The 24503-nt window shown below is 43.3% G+C and overlaps 1 protein-coding gene across 23 annotated transcripts in view; it reads right to left on the bottom strand.

The window, feature by feature from the left end:
• Positions 1-24503, bottom strand: part of CAMTA1 (calmodulin binding transcription activator 1) — an 813322-nt gene that overhangs the window by 732463 nt on the left and 56356 nt on the right. The window contains exon 4 of one of the 23 annotated variants that reach the window (XM_074334150.1): positions 5537-5819. The exons of the other annotated variants lie outside the window; for them this stretch is intronic. Coding sequence (XP_074190251.1) covers positions 5811-5819 — 9 coding nt within the window. The 3' untranslated portion in view covers positions 5537-5810. Of the gene's footprint in view, positions 1-5536; positions 5820-24503 lie in introns of those variants that run through there. 23 annotated transcript variants of the gene reach the window in all.

The following is a 24503-nucleotide window of genomic DNA, read 5'->3' on the forward strand; positions in this document are numbered from 1 at the left end:
TGTGGTTGTTCTGTTTTTTAAATTCTGCACTTGGTGGGTCATTAAGGTCACAGTGACACAGACAGCACAGAGGGCCTGCATGGGCCTGACAGCCACACATCCCATCTCACTACTGCACTGCTATCCGGTAGCAAGACCTGGAAAATCCGGGTAGCGCTCTAACTTAACACTGGATTCAGCTGGTGATCCTAAATAACGCTGTGTCAGCGTTTGTGATCTAACACAAACCACATGCCTCGTGATACACCAGCTGGGCTGCGGTAATGCCCTTGGCTTGGGGCTTAAAAGCTTTGGGTGGGACACAACTCTGATGTATAGTATTTCCATTTCAAAGTGCAATGACTACCCCTGGCTCTGGCATCACCCAGAGCGCTGCCCACATTAGATTACGGCTGGTTAACAGAAGACCTCTGCCCCGGGACCCCTCCGCAGCGCAGCTGCTCAATGCTTCACTTGTCTGCAAGAGCGAGAAGCCATGGCTGTTTGGTTTACAGGATGTGGGGGTAAGAACCATCTGCCTGGTCTGGTGTTTCCTTAATTAAAACTTTAATTACAGATACGTGCAGTCTATCAGCTCCTGTTCTTAATTACCTGTGCTGATGAGGCTGACAGCACAGTGAGCGTTTGCTGAGTGTCTACTACATGCGAGGCCGAGAACAGGTGAAAGAACCAGAGCCTAACAGCCTCAGCCAAGGGCTCCAACCTTCCCTGCCACCCTCATGCCAGCATTACAAAAGGAGCAAAAGGCCATCCAGGCTTCTCTCTGGGAAACTGAAGGGCTAAGAGGGGTACAACACCCAAAAGGGTCAGCACACGAGAGTGAGACACGGCTGCGTAACAGAAGCCTGAACAGTCCAAGTTCGCCACGTGGTCCATTTCTGAACGCACCTAAAAGTGTTAAGTCTGGTCTAAATGCCAAGACTCAGGCGTGTCACAGCACCAAGGTCACCACCATTTTCCAGGGACACAGCAACCACAGACGAGAAGACACACGTTCCCGCTGCTTACCGACTGCACAGCAGTCCTACTGCCGCCCTCTCCTTCCATCGCTCCCTTTCTGGCCAGGACAGTCTCCCTGAAGAATGACAAACATCTTCCCATACTTCCACGGGTTTCTTAGTCTCCTCAGGACCAAGTCCCCGGGTCGTGCCCAATGCCTCGGCCTACCGGACAGCATTCTCACGTGAGGCAGCCAGCTGACCGCCGTCCGAAGCCCCTGACCTTAGGCAATTTGTCCACGTGAGAGGGAGAAATGGTGAAGGAGGGTTACTTTGACTATTTGTGCATCGCCTCTCGTGGCACAGTTCATCTCACACATGTCCGCTGCCACAGCCTTGGCTCTGCTCCCCTCAGCAACGTGACAGAAGAGGAGGCGGCACCTGAGCAGCACATCTGGACTGGGGGAAGGGCTTTCCCTCAGGAGCGGCTTCCTCGTCACCAAAACGGGGTCCAACCCATGACCTCGGGCCTTCAGGCTCTAAAAACTCCGCAGCAAGCACACGAAGGGCCTCATACGAGTGCCTCTGGGCCAGGCAAGTCTGCCCTACTGTGCGCCATTCTGACCCACTCAGCAAGGAAGCCTGGCATTTCTCAAACTACCTAAGTCCTGCACGCTAAATTTTCACAATAAACCACCCAAATCGGTGTAGACACTCACAAACACAATCTGACAATTTTCAGGCTAATGAGGGGTAGTGCCCACTCCTCTGAAAGACAAGGACCGAGACAAATTAAGAAATGTCCATTTGAACACCTACTATGTGCTAGGCCCCTGGGAGGACGTTAAGAATTTTAAGTCTGATGACAGACACACCCATAAACATCTGCTAGATAGGATCTCAAAAAAAAAAAAAAAAAAGGAAAAAGAGGGAGGATAGGAGAAGAGGCGAGGCGGAAACGGAAAAATAAATGCATAAAAGAGGGGTAAAAAAAGAAAGGTCAAGGAGCGAAGGAGAAAGACAGTGTGGCCCTCTACCTTCATCTTGCTCCGGACTAACGTCCAGTTGGCTGTCCGTGAGGGCCGAGTGCACTCCTACAGGAGACTGTATTCATGGAGGTGCGGGCTGGGCCTTCCCCGCAGTGTCGCTAACTATGGGACTACAGCACTGGCCTACGGCCTGGGAGCACCAGTTATTTACATTTTCTTCTTCTTTATTACATAAACTTCCCATATGTTCCGTACCCATCTATCAATGGTTTTCTGCCAGAACAGCACGATCAGAGCCTGGGACGGAGCCAGTGTTCCATAGGTTACAGTTGTACTAGTGACCCTGGACGTGCAGCCAAGACTGAGGAAGCCACTGCTACGGAGTCCCTACCAGTGACACACGCATGGCAGCCTTGCTGGTGGTGGTGGTGGTGGTGGCGGCGGGTCGTGGAGGCCTTACTGAGTCAGGAGTGCTGACGGCTGAGGGACGCCAGTGAATACGGCCGACACCCCTGCAACCAAATGGTAGAACCACTTCTTGTCAGGGGTGCGACCAGGTTTGCCAATAAGTGTGAGGCCACGGGTGCCTGGAGGGCCGGACCTGGATTTAAGTCCCAGTTCTGCCATTTACTAGGGGCATCACCCTGTGAGAGTTTCCTTAACATCACTGTTCTCAGGTACTAAACAGGGTCAACTCACCTCCTACCTCACAGGTAAATTTAGATAATTAAGATGTATGGAAAGCACTTGGAAGGTGACACAGCAGGATTTCCACCCCACTCACACTATGAGGCGGGAACGCTGACGCCTCATCTCTAAGCAGGTGAACACTTTCTGACTCTGCGGAAGCTACACAGCTGAATGAGGCCAGACGAGAATGTAAGTACCCACTAGGTAAAAGGTGGGCACTCCCAGGGCTCTCTCCTCGTCTCCAGAGCCAAAGTAGCTAAAACAAAAGAAGCCATCGACGAAGGCCTCAGCAGCTCTTCATTGCCTCAACTTTTCTTCCTCAAAGGTTAGGGACCCAGATTTTACTTTATGCACCTGTTTTATTTAGAGGTAGGTGCTGAGTTACCACAAGCCATCCAGGTCCTCTCTCTAGAAGCGCGTATGAGTCTCCAACACAAGGTTAGAAGACTGACAGGGAAACTCTTTCGAGTTTTCTGTAGGGTGTGGGTTCCCCTCAGAATTCCACTGTGTGGGAAGCCCCATCCTCCTGGCTCTCTCCTGCTGTGCGGGGTCTGGCCTGGCCAGCACAGCCACACAGCACACCAGCCCCTGCTCTAAATACAAAACACACATCAACTCACCTCAAACTCATCACGACCCTCAGAGTAAGGACTATTATTACCACCCCCATTTCTGAAGAGGAGGAAACTGAAGCACAGAGAGGTCAGGTAGGAGTCAGACCTCTTGCAAGGGGCTGAGCTGGGATTTGACCTGGGGCAGCCAGGCCAGGGCCCCTGCCTCTGGCGGCTCCCATAGGATTCACTACCACTGCCTCTCAGCACAGCCACAGGACGAGGTTTAAGTTCAAAAGCACCTCTCTTCTGGGCTCCCAGTGTCTCCGCCATACAGTGTTTCATTTATCCTGCCAACAACCCTAGGAAGCAAGTAGGAGACACACAATAGCCACACTTCACATAGAATACAACTGAAGGAGAACCCGTGAAATGTTCTACAAACTCCTGTATGTTAAGCCAAACAACTAATTCACTGTTTTTAACACTTTTGAAGCCTTTCTGTTTGAGTTTTTTAGCTTTGTGTGATACCTTAAAAGATGCCGATGGCATATCCAGAAACCCTGCTAGTCCAAAGCAGCTTTTCTGACCCTCAGACTAGGCTTTCTCACTGAATCACGGTTACAAAACTACATCCCTGTGGCTCACCACTTACCAGAATGCCTAAATACTAACCAAATAAGTATTCTTAACTAAAAATAAGTCATGTGCCCACATATGAGCATTCTTCGAAAAATTAGGTTATCTTCAAATGTACTAAACAGAAAACTTGAAAGAAAATCTCATCAACCTGATTGCAAAATAAGACATCACAACAAAAGTATTTCTCTTCTGCACCTTTGATGTCTCTTCAGCTCCTACTAGACTTATAAAGTATTGGACTCTCTCTAGAGGACATGGGAGCCCACGGGGGATGTCTTGAGGCCCCGATTCTGTCAACAGAGCTGTGACTCTCTAGGGCCGTCGGCCAGCTCAGCCTCGGGCCCGGCGGACACAGCGCTGCTTACGCAGGACTGGAGCAGACCACCTCGCAGCCCTTCCAGGCCCGCGAGTCTCTATTCAATAAACTCCAAACTGCACACCACTCCTAGGGTGCCGGAAGGATATGGCATCAGAGGAACTAAGAAAGGATGGGGTCTGGACATCATTCCTACACAACACTGAAAGCATTTTCATTAAAAAATCTCCTTAAAAGGCCAGGCCTGACATATAAGTGGCTCCCAACTATTGGGACATTTATTCCATGTACTTTGTGGCTTTGTAATCATAGCATGTTTTACCTATTTGCATTTCTCAGCTCTTGATATCTTGCAATTCTGTGAAAAGACACCCAGAAGGCCAGAGGCAGTTTTCTAGGTATGTAAGTATTACAGACAAACACGAGCTGGCAAGCCTGAAGACGAGTTCATGAGAACTCCAATCGCCACCGAACAGCTCACTACAACTAATTTTAATCTGTGGTTCTAATGAATGACATAAACTTTTATAGGTATCAACAAAGCTCAGAGAGAACTTAAATCCATTTCAATGCTCATTTAGCAGCTTCAGCTGCATGCAATTAGAGCATCAACATTAAATGTTAGAGAATAAAATAATGAGACATTTAAAAATAATCTGGGCTTCAGTGGCCACGCTGAGATTGCACATGATTTTTTTGTTAAAGAACATGACTTCTTACTAATATATTGCCAGTTCAGAAAATTAACTCAAGTTTGATTTCTGGTTTTAGATTTTGGTTTGTTTTGCTTTGGAATAAGAACTTCCTGAAAAGAAGAATACAATAAAAAATGCATTGTCTGCAAAGCAGTCATGAAATAGCATATGGCATAAAGCAATCTGGTATATGGACCATCACAGCTGACTGACCAGGTTTCAGCAGAGACAAAAAGACATTTTTGGATCATGTTAATAAAATGTTGTTTATTCTTAACTTATGCCTCAAATAAAGAAAGAAAATGTTAACAGGGGGAGAAAGGTGAATTTTGGAAATGAAATAACTTTATCCTCTAGCCCGTACATGGAAGTAAAGGGCTAAACTTTTTCTCCCAACCATACTTGTAATTTGAGGTTGTAGAATGTGGTAGCTAAGAGTAATACATTCAAATTCCCACTATTTCTGAAAGAAAGACAGGTTAATCTGCAAAAAAGGGGGGTGTTGTGATGATGAGTGTCTGCATGTGGAGGGGCGGGCAGTGGCACGGGGGAGGGGCTGTGGGTCCCGGGTGTGTGAGTGTGTGAGAGTGTGTGTGTGTGTGTGTGTGTGTTTTCTGTGTGAACCACAAGTTAATTTAGCTATCGCAAAACATGAATAGAAAAGGAGATCTACTGTAAGGGGAAAAGCACTCATTAAACTAAAATTTTAAAAGGATGAAAACACAGATTACACTTTATTTTAAAAACTGAAATGAATTTTAATACAGAAAATGAAGACAGTATTTTGCAAATTTATCGCTCAAAGGGATATCTCTATTTGCGGAAATCAGCGTGTTACACTTTGAGAGATGAAATGTTACAGCTTGTACACCAAAATTAAAAAATGAAATTAAATTAAAAAATGAAATGGTTACCAAGGTAATGCAGGTCAGGGGATCAAAGGTGAAGGGTCACACATTATTAAAAAGAAATCCAAAAGGACGGCTGCATCATGATCTCTGCAAAACAAAGGAGCTCCAGTAAGTAAAACTAATATCTCCGAGAATTTCAAATTCAGTTCTTGAAAAGAAGACTCCCCTGTAAATTGAACACAGTCATTCCTGATTCCACGTAGAGCCATTTTTACTTAGTTACAAAACCAAATTTTAATTACCTGTTACCAACAACATTTTTGTACAAATTAACTGTTCAATCATATTAAAACCCAAAATATCTCCAATTGTAAGTGACTGAGAAGTTCTGACACTTCCACCGGACCCCACACCCTGTTTTCTGGAAATGACAGTGTTTGACAAGTTGCCAACATATCAGAAATCTAATTTGGTCACAGCATGGTGAGTTTTTTTTCCTCTCCTCAAGGAATGAGTTCCAAAATTGAGTTTTGCAAATTTGTTTCATTTGAAGTAGCTGCATAAAATTTCCATTATTGGAACATTTAGTATAACAATGTTCTAGAAGACAGCAATAAAGTGATACATGATAAAATAAACTGTGTAACTATATCTATTAAGATCTGTTCTCACATTCTACTCTCACTGCACAGAGGGGAAAAAAGACATTTTAAGCAAAATAACTTGCTAGTTCTCCTGGAATTACACAGAATTAAAAGAAGCTTGACATGAGGACTACTTACAAGGGAACAAACTATCTGACAGGTTAGGTTTCCATTTCTTCAACAATTATTATTTATTCATCTTCCCCATTAACGAAATAAAATAGTTTATGTTTTTAAAAAGGACAGAAAGAGCCAAGGTTTTGTTTTGCAACATGCAGCTCCCACCACATCAAGACAAACATACTTTGCAGCAACAGCAAGCATCACCATTAATAGCCACAGTAAATAACTTCCATACTCATTTCACTAGTAAGTAGGGCACGACAGTGATGGCAGTAATCTTTAGTCTCCTCCCTGCAACTAGACCTGGGCAGGCTGCACTCCGATTCCAGGATCCAAACTCCTTAGCACTTACTGGAGAGCAGGCACTAACAGGCAAGGTACACAATAGTTCCCCCAGGTCACGAGAGTACATGGGAGCACAACTAGCCACACAGAACTTCGTTTGAGAACCGTTCCTTCTTCGTCTCCTAAGCAATTCACTTTCATCCTACAATTCCTAATGTTGGAGCTTACCTTGCTATAATCTAATTCCAAAAAAAACATCTATAGATTTAAATACAGACAACTGCCCAAAAGGATTTTATTAAAAAGAACAGAATGGAGGCTTAGGGCAACTAATAAACACAGACATACCTCGTTTTATTGCGTTTCACCGATGTTGCACTTTTCTTTTTATAAACCGAAGGCAAGGCCCTCCACCAGCAAAAAGACTACGACTGGCTTTATTGAGATACCAGACCCGAATCCGCAATATCGCCGAGGTATGCCTGTAAACAAACTCTGCAGATATCAGGTTTGTTTCCCCTGATTCAGTGTTGTTAAAAATAACTTGCAGAGCTTCGCGCACTACATACAAGTGTGTTAGTGTTAGTGCCTTCAGGCCACGTTTCTAAAAGCAGGATTTTTTTTAAGTTCCATAGCTACTGAAAAGTAAACTAGCATTTCATTTCTCAGGAATGCTCATCTCCCATAAAGTCTGTCACATATGTATTTGTTGCTGGGAGGCATGCAAGCAATTTTGCACACTCTAGAAGGAATCAATACCCCATCAAAACGATGCATATGTTCTTTTAGTAGCATTGTTATTCAGACCACTTCAGCATCTTTGTAAGAAAAGGCAAGCAGCCAGCAGTATCACATTAGTCAAGTTATGTTTTACCAAAAAATTTCCTATTAAAAATGAGAAAAAGTCTATGTATTCAGATCAAATACTCTATGTACCCCTTCATTACCAAGACACGTGTATTTATTAAGTAATTTCTCCTTGACAACAGAGGATAAAATACTCCTAAGAGCTTTTCAATAAGTCTTCTAAATCATTTCTAAAATTCAACAACTCACAAAAGTCCGTTAGTCCAAATTTTAGGTGATTTAAGAAAATCTGTGAGGATTTTAGCCAACATTTTTCAGATGAGTTTGCTCTCTGGAGTGAAGGGAAAGGTTTCCAGGATTTCTAGGTCCCTAATATCCAGGATCCTGGAATCCAGTGTAATAAGAAGTCAAAAGGGGGAGGGAGGACGGGGCCACCTGGAAGCACCTGATTTGGGGGCATCGCCAGCTGCCGCCAGGCCCTCTGCTGAGGCCAGGGTGTGGAGGACGCACACATTTCCCACAGACACAATCTGACAACTGCCTACTTCACCTCCAATCTGTTGCAGTGAAAGTTCTGCTCCAAACTCTTGAGGCTGTGAGGCCCGAGTAGCTTTTTATTTTTTTCCAAAGGACTGGCCCAAACCAAAACTTTGGATACAAACATTCTCCTCGTCCCCTTCCTGAGCCCCAGCCAGAGTGCCTCATGGACCAAAACGATCAATCTTGCTTCCTCCTCCAGGCGCCTCCCTTTTCTTCAATCAGGCCCCGGCATTATCTGACTGAAAGGACTGACTTGATAAATACCAGTGGATGCAAAGACTGGAGGGGTTTCATTAACCCAAAAAAATTCTAACGGTAGAACTGACATTTCACATCAAGAGGAAGAAAGGCTAGTCTCCTGCAGGATCATCCCCTCCCAAAATGATGACCAATACCTGAACCAAACCAGACACGCTCAAAAGGCCTAAGCCCGACACTTTGTGGACAGAAGTGCCATACACACCAGCCTCTATCTAACACTGGAAACTACACTCCCTCACTGTCAGTTACGTCACTGGAGTAAGAAACACAGCACGTTTCACTTTCACAGGACCACCAAGTCATCCAGAGTTCTGGCAAAGAATCAAAGAATACTTTTCCAGGCAAATCCTCACCCATATTAAGCTCTCAAAGTCTGGACAACTTTTTACACAGGTATGATTTCCAACACTCAATCTGTACTCTAATTTCTCTTTTGGGCGCCAAGGACCCACCAGCATTTATAAGCAGAGAATTGGTTCATTTCTCAACTAAACATAGAACAAAGAACACCATTTCTAATAAGGTTAAATCATGATAGAAATGCTGCCATTTTCACCTTAGGCATATTAGTTGCAAAACAAAACACATGGGAAAACCAGAAAGAACTGAAAATAAAGAGCCAAGAAAACTCAGAGAGCCAGAGACGCTAACAGACAGTTGAAGAAACCCATTAAAATAGAGCCCTATAGACTTTACTAATTCTTTACAGAATGGCTATTAACTAACTAAACAACATAATGCTTTCGGCAGCAGAAACGAACCTAAGCAGGTGTATTCAGAGATGAAAAGGAGAGGTGCCCAGCCAAAAGCTTATTACAGTGATGGGGCAAAACATTTTTTTAATCCATAAATCTAAATCAATCAATCAACATGTCAGTCAATAAAACAGACAATTAATTCACCAGAATAAAACACACTTGAACTACGTCTCTCCTTCAGTTATCCTTCAGTTATTGATGCTAGTTTTCCCAACATGTTAGAAATACCATCTACTGAAAGACTAAGACAATAAAAGCATTAGGTTTTCAAGTCTGTGACTCCCCCACATATAGCCCCGCCCGGAGAGTCACGAGGCATTGCCTCCTTCTGCTTCCCCCTCGCCCAACAGAAGCCATCCCTACCACTTGCCAACCTTGCTGAAAATATATGTCCTCTGTCAAGCTTCTCAAAGATAGCCTGTTCTTAGATATTTGTTTCTCAAAAATTTCTGTAACCGATACAGCAACCTGTACCTCCAATCATCACACAGTTTCCGCTATAGTCCTCCAAAAGCAAACAAAAGTGAAAACTACAAATGAAATACCTTTCCACCGGTACTTTATCCTCAACAATGTAATTTTCCCCCTAACAGCTTCAAAGACTTCACAAAGGACCAAGAGAGTGGGAGGAAGGGAAGCAAGAAGCAAGGGACTTGGAAGAGTGATGCAAACGGTCGGTCGTTATGGTGGAGGCTGTGTGGGGCGTGTGCCCACTCGTCAGCCGTTCACCCGAAGTGCATGCAACTTACTACATGCCAACTGTGCCTCAAGAAAGCTCTGTGAGAATGGGGAGGCGGGCACGAGGCAGGGACTCCCCTCTCCCTGTGGCCCCTGCAGAGGACGCTGGGAGAGTCGTGGGGGAGAGAGACAGCAGCAGCATCCCTGCGTCCCAACTCTGGGACACCCCGCTGCTGGTCTTCTAGTTAGAGGGCAGAAAAGAATCCTCCCTGTTCAAAATAAACGCATAAATACGCAAACACTATAAAGTTCAAACACTTGATGACTAACTTCCCTATTAGCCACTAGCCTGAAATTACCATGTTTCCTAAATCAAAGATCTGGGCGATCTGACATAGTTTTTCTAAGAAGTGACTATTCGAAATCAGCTTCTGACATCCTCCGAGCTTTGCAAACGATACGTAAATTCACCAAATATTCTTAACATTTTTGTCTTCACATTTGAAACTTACATTATCTCAACTTTGTCATAGCCAACACCCATTTCTTTCTGGTACTATCCCACTGTGGAAAAAGAACAATACAATATATGCCAAATTCCCCCAAGTGCAAATTTATCAGAAAGAGAACAAAAGGGAAACAGAGTGGCCGCGCTGACTCCGTTCCTGCATCCGTCGTTTGGAAGCTCACTAACCTGCACCCCAGGGCTTACTGCATTTGCCCCGCTGGCTTCCTGCCTACTGTCGGGATCATTACAACTCCTACATTTTCCATTTCCTCTATTCACTGATTCTCAAACTTCAGACTAAGACTCCCCTACTTAAACCAAATCATTTGTAGAAATAGTTTCCAAAGTCCTGCCCGGACAAGATTACAATTTAGCACATCAGAAAGAGGCTAGACAACCTGCATTTTCAGTAAAACCCCCGGATGAGTCTGACCAGAAGAATCCACAATTCTTGCTTTAAGAAAACCTGCCCTGGTGGGTCCAAGCCCATCCTCTGGTCCCCACACACAGCCTGCCTCCTGCAGGCACCAGTCACAGAGGGCAAAGCTGGGAAGGTGTAAAGTAAAAAACAAATTCCAGCTGGTAACAGCTTAAGCTGGTCTTCCGTCCCAAGACCATTACAATTTCTAAATGCCAATAGATGCCTTAGAAGTCTTGAAACCCACAAGAGGAAAGCTACCCCAAAAGGCAGAGTGGCTCCATAAGAAACATGGAGCCCTTTCTGGGCTCTAACCCGCGCCCAGCGATTCTGGACTCCAGAAATGGCTGGACCACGTCCTACCTCCATGGCCTTGGACAAACTCCTTAACCTTTAAGTCTCACTTTCTTCGTTTATAACATGAAGATAACAACATCCCTACCTCACAGGATTGCTGAGAGAATAAAGGAAAATAATGAAAACGGCTCGGCGCAGAGCTAGGACCTCAAAAGCAGTAAGCGCCGGCTCCGTGATTACTAGGGCTGTGAAGCTGGGCGTCCTGCATTCGTTTTCTTATCTGATTCTCTCCAAGGCTTACAAGAGGGATGCTGCCGTCCCCATTTTTGCAGATGGACAAAGGTTAAGTTCAAGACAAATCTTAAACACAGCAGAGCTCGAATTCCACCGCAACCTGCCCAGACGTGTCCCACACCATGGCTCCAGCACTGGGGCAGGGGGCGCTGCTCCGGGGCCTCAGCAGCCACCCCCGCGCTCTGCCCAGGGCTCTGGACACACAGCAACAAGGGGCTGCACAACAGGACAATGAACGCTGAGCCCTCAAGGGTGAACACACACTTCTAGGTACACGGCTGTACCTATCACAGCACCTTACACAACATTTAAAAGGATACACGTGGGATTGAAATCAGTGGAATAATAGAAATACATTCAAGGACTTATTTGCCTGTTTGTGTGCACAAAAAAGGAAGAGTAATTGTTTTCCATGCTGCAGTTCCACTCACTATTTCCGTTAAAAGACAAATCCATTCATGAGCAAATACTGAGCACCTGCCTCTGGGGAGGCTGCACTGGCACCTGGGCCACAGGTGAGGCGCAGAGAGGGTGGGTGTCGGCCTCGTCTGTCTCAGCCATCGGGCGAGCACTCAGACACAGGACACGTCACTCAAGCACCGTGAACAGAGGGAAGAAGTGCAGGTACTGTGGCAACATGGCAAGAGCCGCATCGCCTCTGCCACGGGGCCAGGGGAGCTTCCCCAAGGAAGTGACATTGAACTGAGACCTGAAGGATGACATGGGAGAAGAAATGACGCAAAAGGCCACGTGGCAGGGAGGGCGGGAGTGTGCAGAAGGACCTAAGGGGAAGGAAGCCAGTGGTGGGAACAGGGGCTAGGGGAACGTGGGGATGGTCCAGTCAGAGGGGACATCATTCAACGGTCTGAGAAAATGGACCATCAACCAACCAGCGTTTGTAAAAGACACTCGGGCCCCTGCGTGGCGTGCGTTAGGAGGGGGCAAGGGAACAGCAGGGACAGGAGTCGAGAGCACACTCAAAGCAGTGGCCTGGACGCAGTGATGGCTTTCAAAAAGAACGATTTGGACACAATGGAATTTATTTGGGAATAAAACCTGTAGGTGGATTCAATATGAAGTAAAAGCAGGTGTCAAAAGTGACCTCTAACGGAAAAGCAACAACTTCACAGGCAGAAACCTGTTAACACGACCCAGCAGCCAAGCGTTCAAGGTTCCCATCGTCACTGATAAGTCGTGTTGACAGCAGACGTGATGCGTAGGGCACTTTACCTCTGTGATTCTCCTTCCCAAAACCTGTAACTCCAGCCAAATCGTGAGAAAAGTAGCAGACAATCCCAAACTGAAGGACATCATACAAATACCTGGTCTGTCAAGGTCAACAAAAACAAGGAAAGTCTGAGACACTGTCACAACCCAGAGAAGCCTAAGGAGACATGACAACTGAATGTAACATGACAGCCTGGATGGGTTCCTGGAACAGACCAAGACATTGGGGGAAACTGAGGAAATTTAAATAATGTGAGGAGCTTGGTTGATATGCATGAGTCAGTGCTAGGCGATTGGCTGGGACAAATGGACCACAGGACTGTTACCAGGGTAACTGGGTGTGGGGTACACAGGAACTCTTTGCAACACGCTAGCAACTTTTCTGTTACTCGAAAACTATTCGAATTGTTTCGAGTAGTTTTGAACCACTTCTTTTGAACTCTACCCCCCAGGTCTGACCTCAGCACCTGGGAGGTGCTCTTTATTGAGACCCACTGGGCAGGGGCTGCCCGGCAGACCCTCCAGCGGACAGACCAGGCAGGCAGCTCTGGTGTGGAGCTCTGCAGAGCATGGAGCTCAACACACAAATTCAGACGCCCTCTGCAGGCTGAAAGGTCGGAAGTGGGGACTGTCACCGAGAGAGACAATGGAGGTCAGGAAGTGAAGGGCCTCCATCTGATTCCTGAGAAAGACCCACATTTAACAGTCCCACAGAGACGAAGGGTTAGTCTCAGGCCCTGACGAAATCCCACCTTCAGATGCCGGCTAGAGATCAAGAAGGAACACACAATCCAGTGCCTGGAAAAAACCAGGTCCAAGGGGAAGGTGGCGTCAACTTGCTGGAATACGTCTGAGAAATCCAACAGAAAAAGCACCGAAAAATACTCTGGAGTGTTTGAGTAAGAAGTTGAAAACCGGGGGGAAAACAGATTTCTTACACGAAATCTGGCTCTCAGATCGCACACCCATGTTCACGGCAGCACTATTCACGACACCAAAGGTGGAAGCAGCCCAAGCGTCCACGGATGGATGATGGAGAAACAGTGTCGTCCGTATGTAATGAAGTGTTACTCGACCTTAAAAAGGAAGGGCATTCTGACACGCGCTGCAGCGTGAAGAGAAATAAGCCAGTCACAGTGAGACAGATACCAGTATGATTCCATTTAGATGAGGTACTCAGAGTAGTCAAATTCAGAGACACAGAGAGTAGAATGGAGGCTGTCCTGGGACGGGGGGAGGGGCAGGAGCAGCACAGGACGGAGTTTCAGTTTTACAAGATGAAAAGAATTCGGGAGATGGATGGTGGTAACAGTTCACAACAATGTGTATTTACTTAATACCCAAGAAACACGTACTTAAAAATGGTTAAGACGATAAATGTCGTATATATTTTTCCACAATTAAAAAGAAAACACTTTGGCTCTCAAAATGTGCAATCCATATCAAGCTATAATAAAGCTGGAGAACTTCAACCTAGATCAGCACTTCCCAAACTCGTCCCCGGTGACATGCGACACACGGGTGACAGACGTTCATCCCCTCAGGCTCTTTGAAGGGGTCTGGGCCACCCAGACCGCTGACCAGTGGTCTCTGACCTCAAAAGCACTCACCCTTAGCCCCATATGCCCTATAAATATTCTATGTGTGATGAGTTCTAAGACGGGAGAAGAGCTGGGACACAGCAGCTATAGATGAAAAGGTTAGAGGTGATCACATCAATTCTATTTTCAGTGGCAAACCAAGTCGCTTTAATTAGTTTTCCTCATTAACTCACAACTTCTGTTGCCAATAGAAAAAACCAAGATTGTGATCTCAACTTTAAAAACTAGTAACAGATCAGTGCGAGAAACAAACACACCTCCATCGCCAAGTCACACTCCCTTCTGACAGATCTTTAAAGACAAAATTGGAGCAACAGTTTCTCTTCACAATACGTTAGATTGACAAAAACGAAATCAGCATGTGAGGGAAAAAAGAAGAAACAACATGGCAAAGAATAAACAGATCGATGAAGGGAGAACATCCAGATAAAGGAACCACGTATTTGTGGAAATTCAGCACAAGGTAAGGCAACATTTCAAATCAGTTAGGAAAAGATAAATGATTCAATAATAAGCATCTATTTGGGGGAGAAAATGAAATTAGAGTTCTACCTCATCCTGCCATATAAAAAATATTTTATCTGTATTAAACATCTAAGAATAAGTATTCAAAACAAAAAGAAAATCTAAGGAGAACAGCTAACCACGGGGGTGGGGAAGACTGCCTAAGACCACCAAGAGGACATAATGAATTGACGAAATTAAGACTAAAATATAGGTGACTAGAAAGAAAAAATTATACATACATTAAAAAAAGAAGCACACATCAAAAAGAAAAGAGATGAAATACTAGCAAAAAACAGCAAAACAATGAGCAGATGACTCAAAAAAGTAACACAAGTGGCCAACACATGCTAAATCTCTGGAATATACAAAGAAATGCAAATTAAAAGGAGACATTCAAATATATGGTGATGGAAGGAGAACTGACTCTGGGTGATGAACACACAATGGGATTTATAGATGATGTAATACAGAATTGTACACCTGAAATCTATGTAATTTTACTAACAATTGTAACAAGTGTAATTTTACTAACACCCCAATAAACTTAATAAATAAATAAAAAGGAGACATAATTTTTCACTTATTGAACTGAGGAAGGGTTTAAACACCTGCTAACACCTAATGCTGGTTAGGACTGGGGACATGGACACTCACATCCCGCTCTTGAGAGTACAGACTGGTACAACCTGCCTAAAGGACAAATGACAAATACTGACACTCTCTGAGGAGCAACTCTACTGGTAGGCCTCTCTTCTAAGAAAATAACGGAAGTGTGCAAAAATGTGTGACCAAGGATGGGCAGTGCCTCACTGACTGTAAGGACAAAATACTGGGGCCGTCATCAATAAGGGGTTGGTTTATAAGTTTTATAGGACATCCACGCTCTGCAGTTATGTACATGCACACATATGCACAGGCATGGAAAAGACCAGACTGTGGCCTGGGAGAGAATCAAAGTGTGTGTGTGTGGGGGGGGGGGGGGGGGGGGAGGTGTATACTCAACACACACATATACATACATGCATACATACACTCACTGCGCGCGCACACACACACACACACGATTTATATATGCATTCTTTTTTAAAGTCCAGAGAAGGTTAAAAATCAAATTGTTGACAATGGTTATCTCACAAAATGGTTATACAATTTTAAGAAAAAGTTTTTGTTTCTAATTTTTGCATTCCTATATTGTTAGCATTTTTCCAATGACCATTTATTACTTTCATAATTAAATATATACCTTTCTAATAAAAATGTAATAAAGCAATTTCTATGGGTGTAGACTACCCATGGCAAAAAAGATGTGGGTGATTTTGTATGCTCCCTTTTCCTTGTTAACAGGTGACATCCTTCAAATACAAGCCAACTTCCAGCTGGGACTGAATGTACTTACAACATCTGTATCAAATTTTCTTCCACAAAGGAAGGCCCTACACTTAGCAGTCAGAAAAAGTTAATTCTTTTTGAGCTATGACAGTTTTATATGGCACTGGAATCTTCCAACAAATGCATGAGACTCTGCAAACAGAAAGCAATCTTTTCATGCACACCTGAATTGGAAGGAGGAGTTAGGAAGTGTCAGTACAATTTCAGGCAGACAAGACAGCTATCACGAGGCTACACTTACCAGAGGCCACAGGAAACACTCACGACAGGACCGGCCCAATTAACCCATCAGAAGAGAAGCTGCAAGGAGTATAACTGTAAACTTAACATATAACTACTGCAGCTGAACTCCAGCTAAACTGCTTAATTAGCATAAAGCATCCAACACACACACACACCGCCACCACTTTAAGGCAGTAAAATGCTTAAACAAGACAGGCTGTAAAAGAACTTCAATATATAAATCAATGTGTAACTCCAATTTGATTTTAAAATTACTAAAAACAGTCACCTCTCAATTGGGTAATGCCCTGAAGGATAAGGCGACCTGTAAATTATATCAACACAACTGAGAAACACAGTGGACAAAACTAACGCCATGACACAAAGCTAACTCAAAGAATTCAAAATACAGTTGAATAGTTAATTCCTTTAAAAGCAAGTATAACTGTAATCTGAATTGGGGATTCAGTGCTAACCTCCCTACAATACGCAGACCCTCCCTACAATACGTCTTCACGCCCGACATCGTTCTGAGTCTGGTCCCTCAGCGTTGAGATAACAGAAAACATATATTGGTCTCTGGCCAGGGTTCCTGACACAGGGCTCCTAAAACCCTTATAAATTCCTAAGTGACAAGAGCACTAGGAGCATCTTTGGTTGTAATGAGGGGACTGTGAGAGGGGTCCTGGGTGGTTCCTGATGGGAGGGGGTCACCAGGAGGACCAAGCCCTCATTAAAAGCTTGGAATTTTCAGCCCCACCCCTCATTCTCCAGAGAGGAGCGGGGCTGGAAATGGAGTCAATACCTCATCACGAGGAAGCCCCCATAAATCCCAACAGCACGGGGTTCTGAGAGCTTCCAGGTTGGAGAACACATCCACGCAGGGAGTGACGCACCCCAACTCTACAGGACAGAAGCTCCTGTGCTCAGGACCCTTCCAGACCTCGAACTACCGTGTTTCCACAAAAATAAGACCTAGCCAGACAATCAGCTCTAATGCGTCTTTCGGATCAAAAATTAATATAAGACCCAATATTATATTATATTATATTATGTAAGACCCGGTCTTATTTTAATATATAAAAATATATTATATTAAAATAAGACCGGGTCTTATTTGGGTCTTATTTTAATATATTAAAATAAGACTGGGTCTTATATTAATTTTTGCTCTGAAAGACGCATTAGAGCTGATTGTCTGGCTAGGTCTTATTTTCGGGGAAACACAGTATGTGTCTCTTTATCTGGCTGTTCATCTGTGTCCTTCATCACAGCCCTTAATAAACTGATAAATGTAATTAAGTGTTTCCCTGAGTTCTGAGAGCCACTTGAATAAATTAATGGAACCCGAGGAGGGGGTCGCAGGAACCTCTGACTTACAGCCAATGGGTCAGAAGCACAGGTGACAACCTGGACTTGCCATCAGCCCCGAGGTGGGGTGGGGGCAGTCTCGTGGGCACGGAGCCCTTCACCTGTGAGATCTGAAGCTGCCTCCAGGTAGAAGTGTCAGAATTGAATTAAATGGTAGGACAGCCAGCTGGTGTCGCAGAGAACTGCTTGGTGGGGAGGAAACGCTCACACTTCTGGTGGCAAAATGTTGTGAGTGTGGTGGTGTGAGAGTGAAGAAGAGCCCCAGGAGAAACCTGGCGTTCCACAACGCATTCCTTCCCGTGCCTGTGATCCCGAACCACTAATTCATCCACATAACAATTACTTACTGAGCACCTACTCTTGCCAGGCCCCACTCCAAATCCTGGGGATGCAGCAGTGAATAAAACAAAAATCTCTGCCCTGCTGTATCCTGCGTTCTATCAAACCCACCAGTGCCATGCGCCACTTAAACTACACCCCAGGGCCCCCACTTCAGCTCCTGTATCTCCCCATGAATAGACTCTATACTTTTTCTTTTTATAATGCACTTAGCTCCTTTTTTGTTTATTTTCAGTCTCCCCATTAGAATGTAAGCTCCCTGTAGACAGGGATGCTTCTTATGTTTTGTGTGTTTCAAAAGCTTAGCCTACTCCTCCCATAGAGACAAATATCCACCTCCTCCTCCTCTGGATGGTTCCCCCTCCCAACAAAATGGCTCCCGACTACCCCATCTGCAAAACAATGCTCAACGTCCTCCAACCCATCCCCTCACCCAGCCCTCCACTTACTTCACAGCCCAGCTTCTTTCCAGAAGCTGCACATGACTGTAGTGTGTGCTTGTCCTGCCGCTCTGCCTCCTCCTACCCCCCAGCCACTCTGCTTCTTCTTCAGATGCACTGAGCTCTTCACTGAAAAGCCTTCCCACAAGCGACCCTCCATCTAGAACACCCTTCTCTCTGATGACCGATCTCGTCAAGCTAATTCCTCATCCCTCGTGTCATAAAAACATCACTTCCTAAGAGAGCTTTTCTCTTGCTTCTCATCTAGATTCCATCCGCCTCTATTGCAGCAGTCCGAATTTTCCCTTCATATCCCTTCCTATGATTCTGTAAATACATACCTACTCTTATGATTATTTGCTTTCTTTTGCAGGTAAACTTGGCGACTAACCACTACATATATCCCCAGGGACTCAAACGGTGCTTGAAATAAGGAACTCAACTGGCTGTGCTCCTAGACTACAAACTGCAAAGACAAGTTCATATCTGCTCTGTCCACTCTTCTGTGTCTGGTGACACATGGTCTGGCACAGAGCGAACTTTAACAACACTCACTAAGTAAATGTGAATGAATGCAAAAAAAGGGGGGTACACCATAATCTATTTGTTAGGGAGGGAAAAAACCCTTCTACCATGGTGACATCTGGATATATACAGCCTTCCAGGTGTTTTTACTTAAGTGTGCTATTCCACAGCATCCCCTTCTACAACCCCGGGGGCTCCCCGAGGCTTCGACTCCCGCAGCACATGCAGTGACCCCATGCCCAGCTCCTGCAGTGCACACAGCTTCTCAGGCCCCCAGGACTGTGGCACAAGGGGGGCCAGCCACGCCCCCCAGAAGCAGCCTCCCAGCCCCCCACCTCTGGTACTTTGGGCGCAGGGTGCCTCCACTGAGCAACTCCCCTGTGAACAGCTTTTCCACGGCACACTCCAGTGACTTAAGGCAAGTTCCAGAGGGCAGGTTGCCACCAGATTCCACCCGCATGACAAGCAGTGACTTCCCCTCCATGTGCCCTCAGGACAAGGTCTTGGGGCTGGGCCTCTGTCTCAGCCGAGAGATAGCAGCTGCTCTGTATATCTGCTATTCTTACATTCTTTAGAGTTCTCTTCACTTTTCACTAGCTAAGACCCCATTACTTCAATTCCCTCTTACAGTTAAAAATTCTTCATGTTAACCTTTTCTTTCCTTCAATGTACTGTTTGGATTTCTCACCTGATTGGATCCAGATTGATGCAGATTTAGAATTAATTTGTGTGTGTGGTATAAGGTAGGGGTCACATTTCTTTTCTTTCTGCATGAAAATCTAACTAACTAAATACCATTTATTGAGAAGACTGTTCTTTCTCTTCTGCTCTGCAGCATCTCCTCTGTAATACATCAAGTGTCCAGACACGAACAGGTCTGTGTCTGGCCTACTTTGGTTGATTGGTCCACCTGTCTAGCCTTTTACTAAAACCACATTATTTTCATTACAATACCTTTAATATATATCTTGCTACCCAGCATACTAAGTCTGCTCAGTTTGCAGTTCTTCAAAAGTATTTTTACGATTCCTGGCTGTTTATATTTCCATGTACATTTTAATACTGGTTTGTCAAGTTCCACACATACAAAAAAATCTACTGGCATTTTGATTGGTATTATATTAAAAGTATAGATGAATTGGGGAACAATCAATTTTTTACAACATTGAGTCTTCAAATCTATGAACATGGTATACCCCTCTTTATTTATATCTGTAACTTCTCTCAATGTTTCTTTTCTATATTGATGCCTTCAATTTTTAAAGTTAGATTTATTCTGAAAAATCTGTTTATACTATTACAAATGATATTTGTATTACTTTTTCTGTTTTTTGTTGGTATACAAAATTGCAATTGTGTCCAGCACTATCTTGAATCTTGGAACCCTATTTATTAATTGCAATAAGTTATAAGGAAATTTCTGGATTTTCTACATACACAATCATATCTACAAAATCACATCCTTTCTGATCCTTGTACCTTTTATTTTTCTTATCTTACTGAACTAGGTAGGAACTCTAGTAAAATAATCAATAGACATGGAAATGTAAAAATAACTTATTCCTCAGTCTCAGGAGGAAAATATTCAACATCTCACCATTAAACATGATATTTGCTATAGGATTTTTCTAAGACACCTCTATCAATTTAAAGACGTTAACTTTTAGTAATAATACCATGTTTCTCTGAAAATAAGACTGAGTTTGTATATTAATTTTTGCTCTAAAAGACGCACTAGGGCTTATGTTCAGGGGATGTCATCCTGAAAAATCACGCTAGGGCATATTTTACAGTTAGGTCTTATTTTCGGGGAAACATGGTATGTTAAGGGATTTCATTTTGAACTGATGTTCAATTTTATTAAAAACTATTTTTGCATCTATTAACATTATCGTGTTATTTTTCTACTTTCCCCTATTAATTTAGTAATTCATACTGATTGATTTTTCAAATGTAAACCTATCTTTTTTTAATTAAATTTATTGGGTGAAAATGGTTAGTAAAATTACATAGGTTTCAAGTATACAATTCTGTGATATATCATCTATATATCACGTTGTGTGCTCACCACCCAGTCAGTTCTCATTCCATCACCATATTTTTGACCCCCTTTACCGTCTTCTACCATGACCCTCTTCCCCCTTACCCTCTGATAACCACTAAACTGTTGTCTGCGTCTATGAGTTTTTGTTTCGTTTGTCTTGTTCCTTTGTTGCTTTCAGTTTTATATTCCACATATGAGTGAAATCATATGGTTCTCAACTTCTTCTGTCTGACTTATTTCACTTAGCATTATAAACTCAAGATCCATCTGTGTCGTCACAAATGGCAGTCTTTCATCTTTTCTTATGGCGGAACAGAATTCCATTGTATATACACATATCTTCTTTATTCAATTGTCTATCAAAGGGCCTATCTTTATAATAAGTCTAATACTCTCATTTCAACCGTTCGAAATTTGTAAAGATGTCCCTTAGAAGGACAGCCAGATGGTTCAGTTGGGTAGAGCGCGAGTTCTGAACAACAGGGTTGCTGGTTTGATTCCCACATGGGCCAGAGAGCTGAGCCCTCCACAACTAGATTGACGGCAGCTGCCACTGAGCTTCCGGAGGGGCAGCCTGATGGATCAGTTGGTTAAAGAGCAAGCTCCCAATAACAAGGTTATCGGTTCAATTCCTACATGGAATGGTGGGCTGCACCCCCTGCAACTAAAGATTGAAAACGGCGACAAAACAGCAACTGGACTTGGAGCTGAGCTACGCCCTCCACAACTAGATTGAAGGACAACAACTTGGAGCTGATGGGCCCTGGAGAAACACACTGTTTGGTCCCCAATACCCCAATTAAAAAATATACTTATTATTAAAGTTCATTTAAAAAAAAAAAAAAGATTTTCCTTAGAGCAATTTTGATAAATGCTCCATGTTCACATGAAAAGAATGTCTAGTCTATAGTTATTGGGTGTAGTGTCCTATTTAGTTCACATTTCATTTTATATTCCATTTTAGTATTTTTATTTTCAGTTTACTAGTTCTCTCTCCTATGTCTAACCTACCGGTAAACCTACAGAGATCAATTAGGTCAAGTTTATTAATTGTGTTACTGATATCTTCTATATCCTTATTGACTCTTTCTTCTATTAGTTAATAAGTTACATTAAAATTTACCACTGTAATTGGGGAAAAACTATCCTTTCTTAGTTTTGTCAATTTTTGTCATGTATTTTGAGGCCAAGTTTTTAGATACATATAGATGTAAAACTGTTGAACTGAGTATTTTAACATTATGAAATGTCTCTTTATACCTAGTAATGCTTTTCTGCCCTAAATCAAACTTTATTAACATAAGTACCCCAGTTACCTTTTAGTTAGTGCTTGAATGATGTATCTTTTTCTACCATCTTAGTTTTCCACTTTTCTGCATCCTTTTAAGCAGTATAGAGCTGTGATTCACTTTGTTTTTTAATCTACTCTCTCAATCTTTTAACTGAAAATTTTAGTTCATTTTTATTTAGTATGATTACTGACATCCTGAGTTTAAATCTGTCACCTATGGTTTGCTGCCTATTTTTCGCATACGCTCTATGTTCCTTCTTCTGTCTTTCTGTCTTCTTTTGGATTAATCAAATTTTACTTGATTATCACCACTGCCATTACCCACTACTACTGCTGTTACTACTCCTTGTCTGTAATCCCCCTCTATTGGTTTTATCTACATAGTATATTCTTTTACTATTCTTTTAATCAATATCCCAGGGATTACAAAATGTATCCGTGGCTTATCAAAGTCCTAAGTACATTATTATTTTTACCACTTCTGCGACAGTGCAAAGACTGCAGAATGCTAACTTTACATCCCCACAACTTATATGCTATTATTATACATTTTTAATTAAACTACACAAGACATTATTATCATTGTTTTATACATCAATGTTGATTGTATTTACACTCTCTTTGGTCTTCACTTTTTCCTGCATCTTAAAGCTGCCATCCAGGATCATTTTCTTTCCACCAAAGAAGAATCTTTATATATTATTATTCCCTTTGGTGCAGGACTGGTGTGATTACTTCTTTCCATTTTTATTGATAAAAAAAAAGTGGTATTTTGTTTTCACTTTTGAAGGAAATTTTGCTAGGTATAGAATTCTAGTCTGGCAGTTTACCATCTTGTTTACATCTTGAAAATATTATTCCGGGGGCTAGCCTGGTAGCTCAGGCGGTTCGAGCTCCGTGCTCCTAACTCTGAAGGCTGCCGGTTCGATTCCCACATGGGCCAGCGGGCTCTCAACCACAAGGTTGCCGGTTCAACTCCTCGAGTCCCTCAAGGGATGGTGGGCTCTGCCCCTTGCAACTAAGATTGAACACGGCACCTTGAGCTGAGCTGCCGCTGCGCTCCCTGATGGCTCTAGCTGGTTGGAGCGCCAGCTGTCAACCACAAAGTTGCCAGTTCAATTCCTCGAGTCCCGCAAGGGATGGTGGGCTCCACCCCCTGCAACTAAGATTGAACACGGCACCTTGAGCTGAGCTGTCACTGAGCTCCCAGATTGCTCAGTCGGTTGGAGCGCGTCCTCTCAACCACAAGGTTGCCAGTTCGACTCCCACAAGGGATGGTGGGTTGCACCCCCTGCTACTAGCAACGGCAACTGGGCCTGGAGCTGAGCTGCGCCCTCCACAACTAAGACTGAAAGGACAACAACTTGACTTGGATAAAAAAAGTCCTGGAAGTACACACTGTTCCCCAATAAAGTCCTCTTCCCCTTCCCCAATAAAAAAAATCTTTAAAAGAAAATATTATTCCATTGTCTTTTTTGACTTCCACTACTTGTATTGTGAAGTTAGCTGTCAGTCTTATTTATTGCTCTTTTAAATGCAATATGTAATTTTTCTCTGACCACTTTTAAGATTTTCTTGTTATCTGGTTTTCAGCAATCTTGTGTTTCAGGGAGATTTTATTTGACTCTGTCTTTCCACTTTGGGGTCTGTATTATTTCTTGAATCTGTGATTTGGTGCTTTTGTCTGTTATAGACAACTCTCAGCCACTCTTCAAATACTGCCTCTGCAGCATTCCCCCTTCCTTTCCTGAGATTCCAATTCACATTTGATAAATATTTTCACTGAATATCACATCTTTTACATTCTTTTATGTATTTCCCATCCATTTTTCTCTCCATATTTCATCATTCTGAATATTTATTTTCAATTTATTACTTCTAATCTACTGTCAAACCCCATCAATTGAGATCTTAATCTCAATTCACTTATAGTCCTTCAATTCTAGAATGTACATTTGGTTCCTTTATTCTAAAGTCCCGGTTCTCTTGAGTCTTAATCTTGTCTTTTATTTCTTTAAACATATTTTATACAGTAGTCCCCCCCTTATCTGTGGTTTCAGTTACCCATGGTCAACCATGGTCTAAAATATGCAATGAAAAATTCTAGAAATAAACAATTTATAAGTTTTAAATTGTACACCATATTGAGTAGCATGACATCCTGCTCTGTGTCACCCGGGACAAGAATCACCCCTTTGTCCAGCATTTCCACCCTGTATACCCACCCATTTGTAACTCAGTAGCCAATTCAGTTATCAGATC

This window comes from Rhinolophus sinicus, linkage group LG06, assembly GCF_036562045.2.
Source record: "Rhinolophus sinicus isolate RSC01 linkage group LG06, ASM3656204v1, whole genome shotgun sequence".
Lineage (NCBI taxonomy): Eukaryota > Metazoa > Chordata > Mammalia > Chiroptera > Rhinolophidae > Rhinolophus > Rhinolophus sinicus.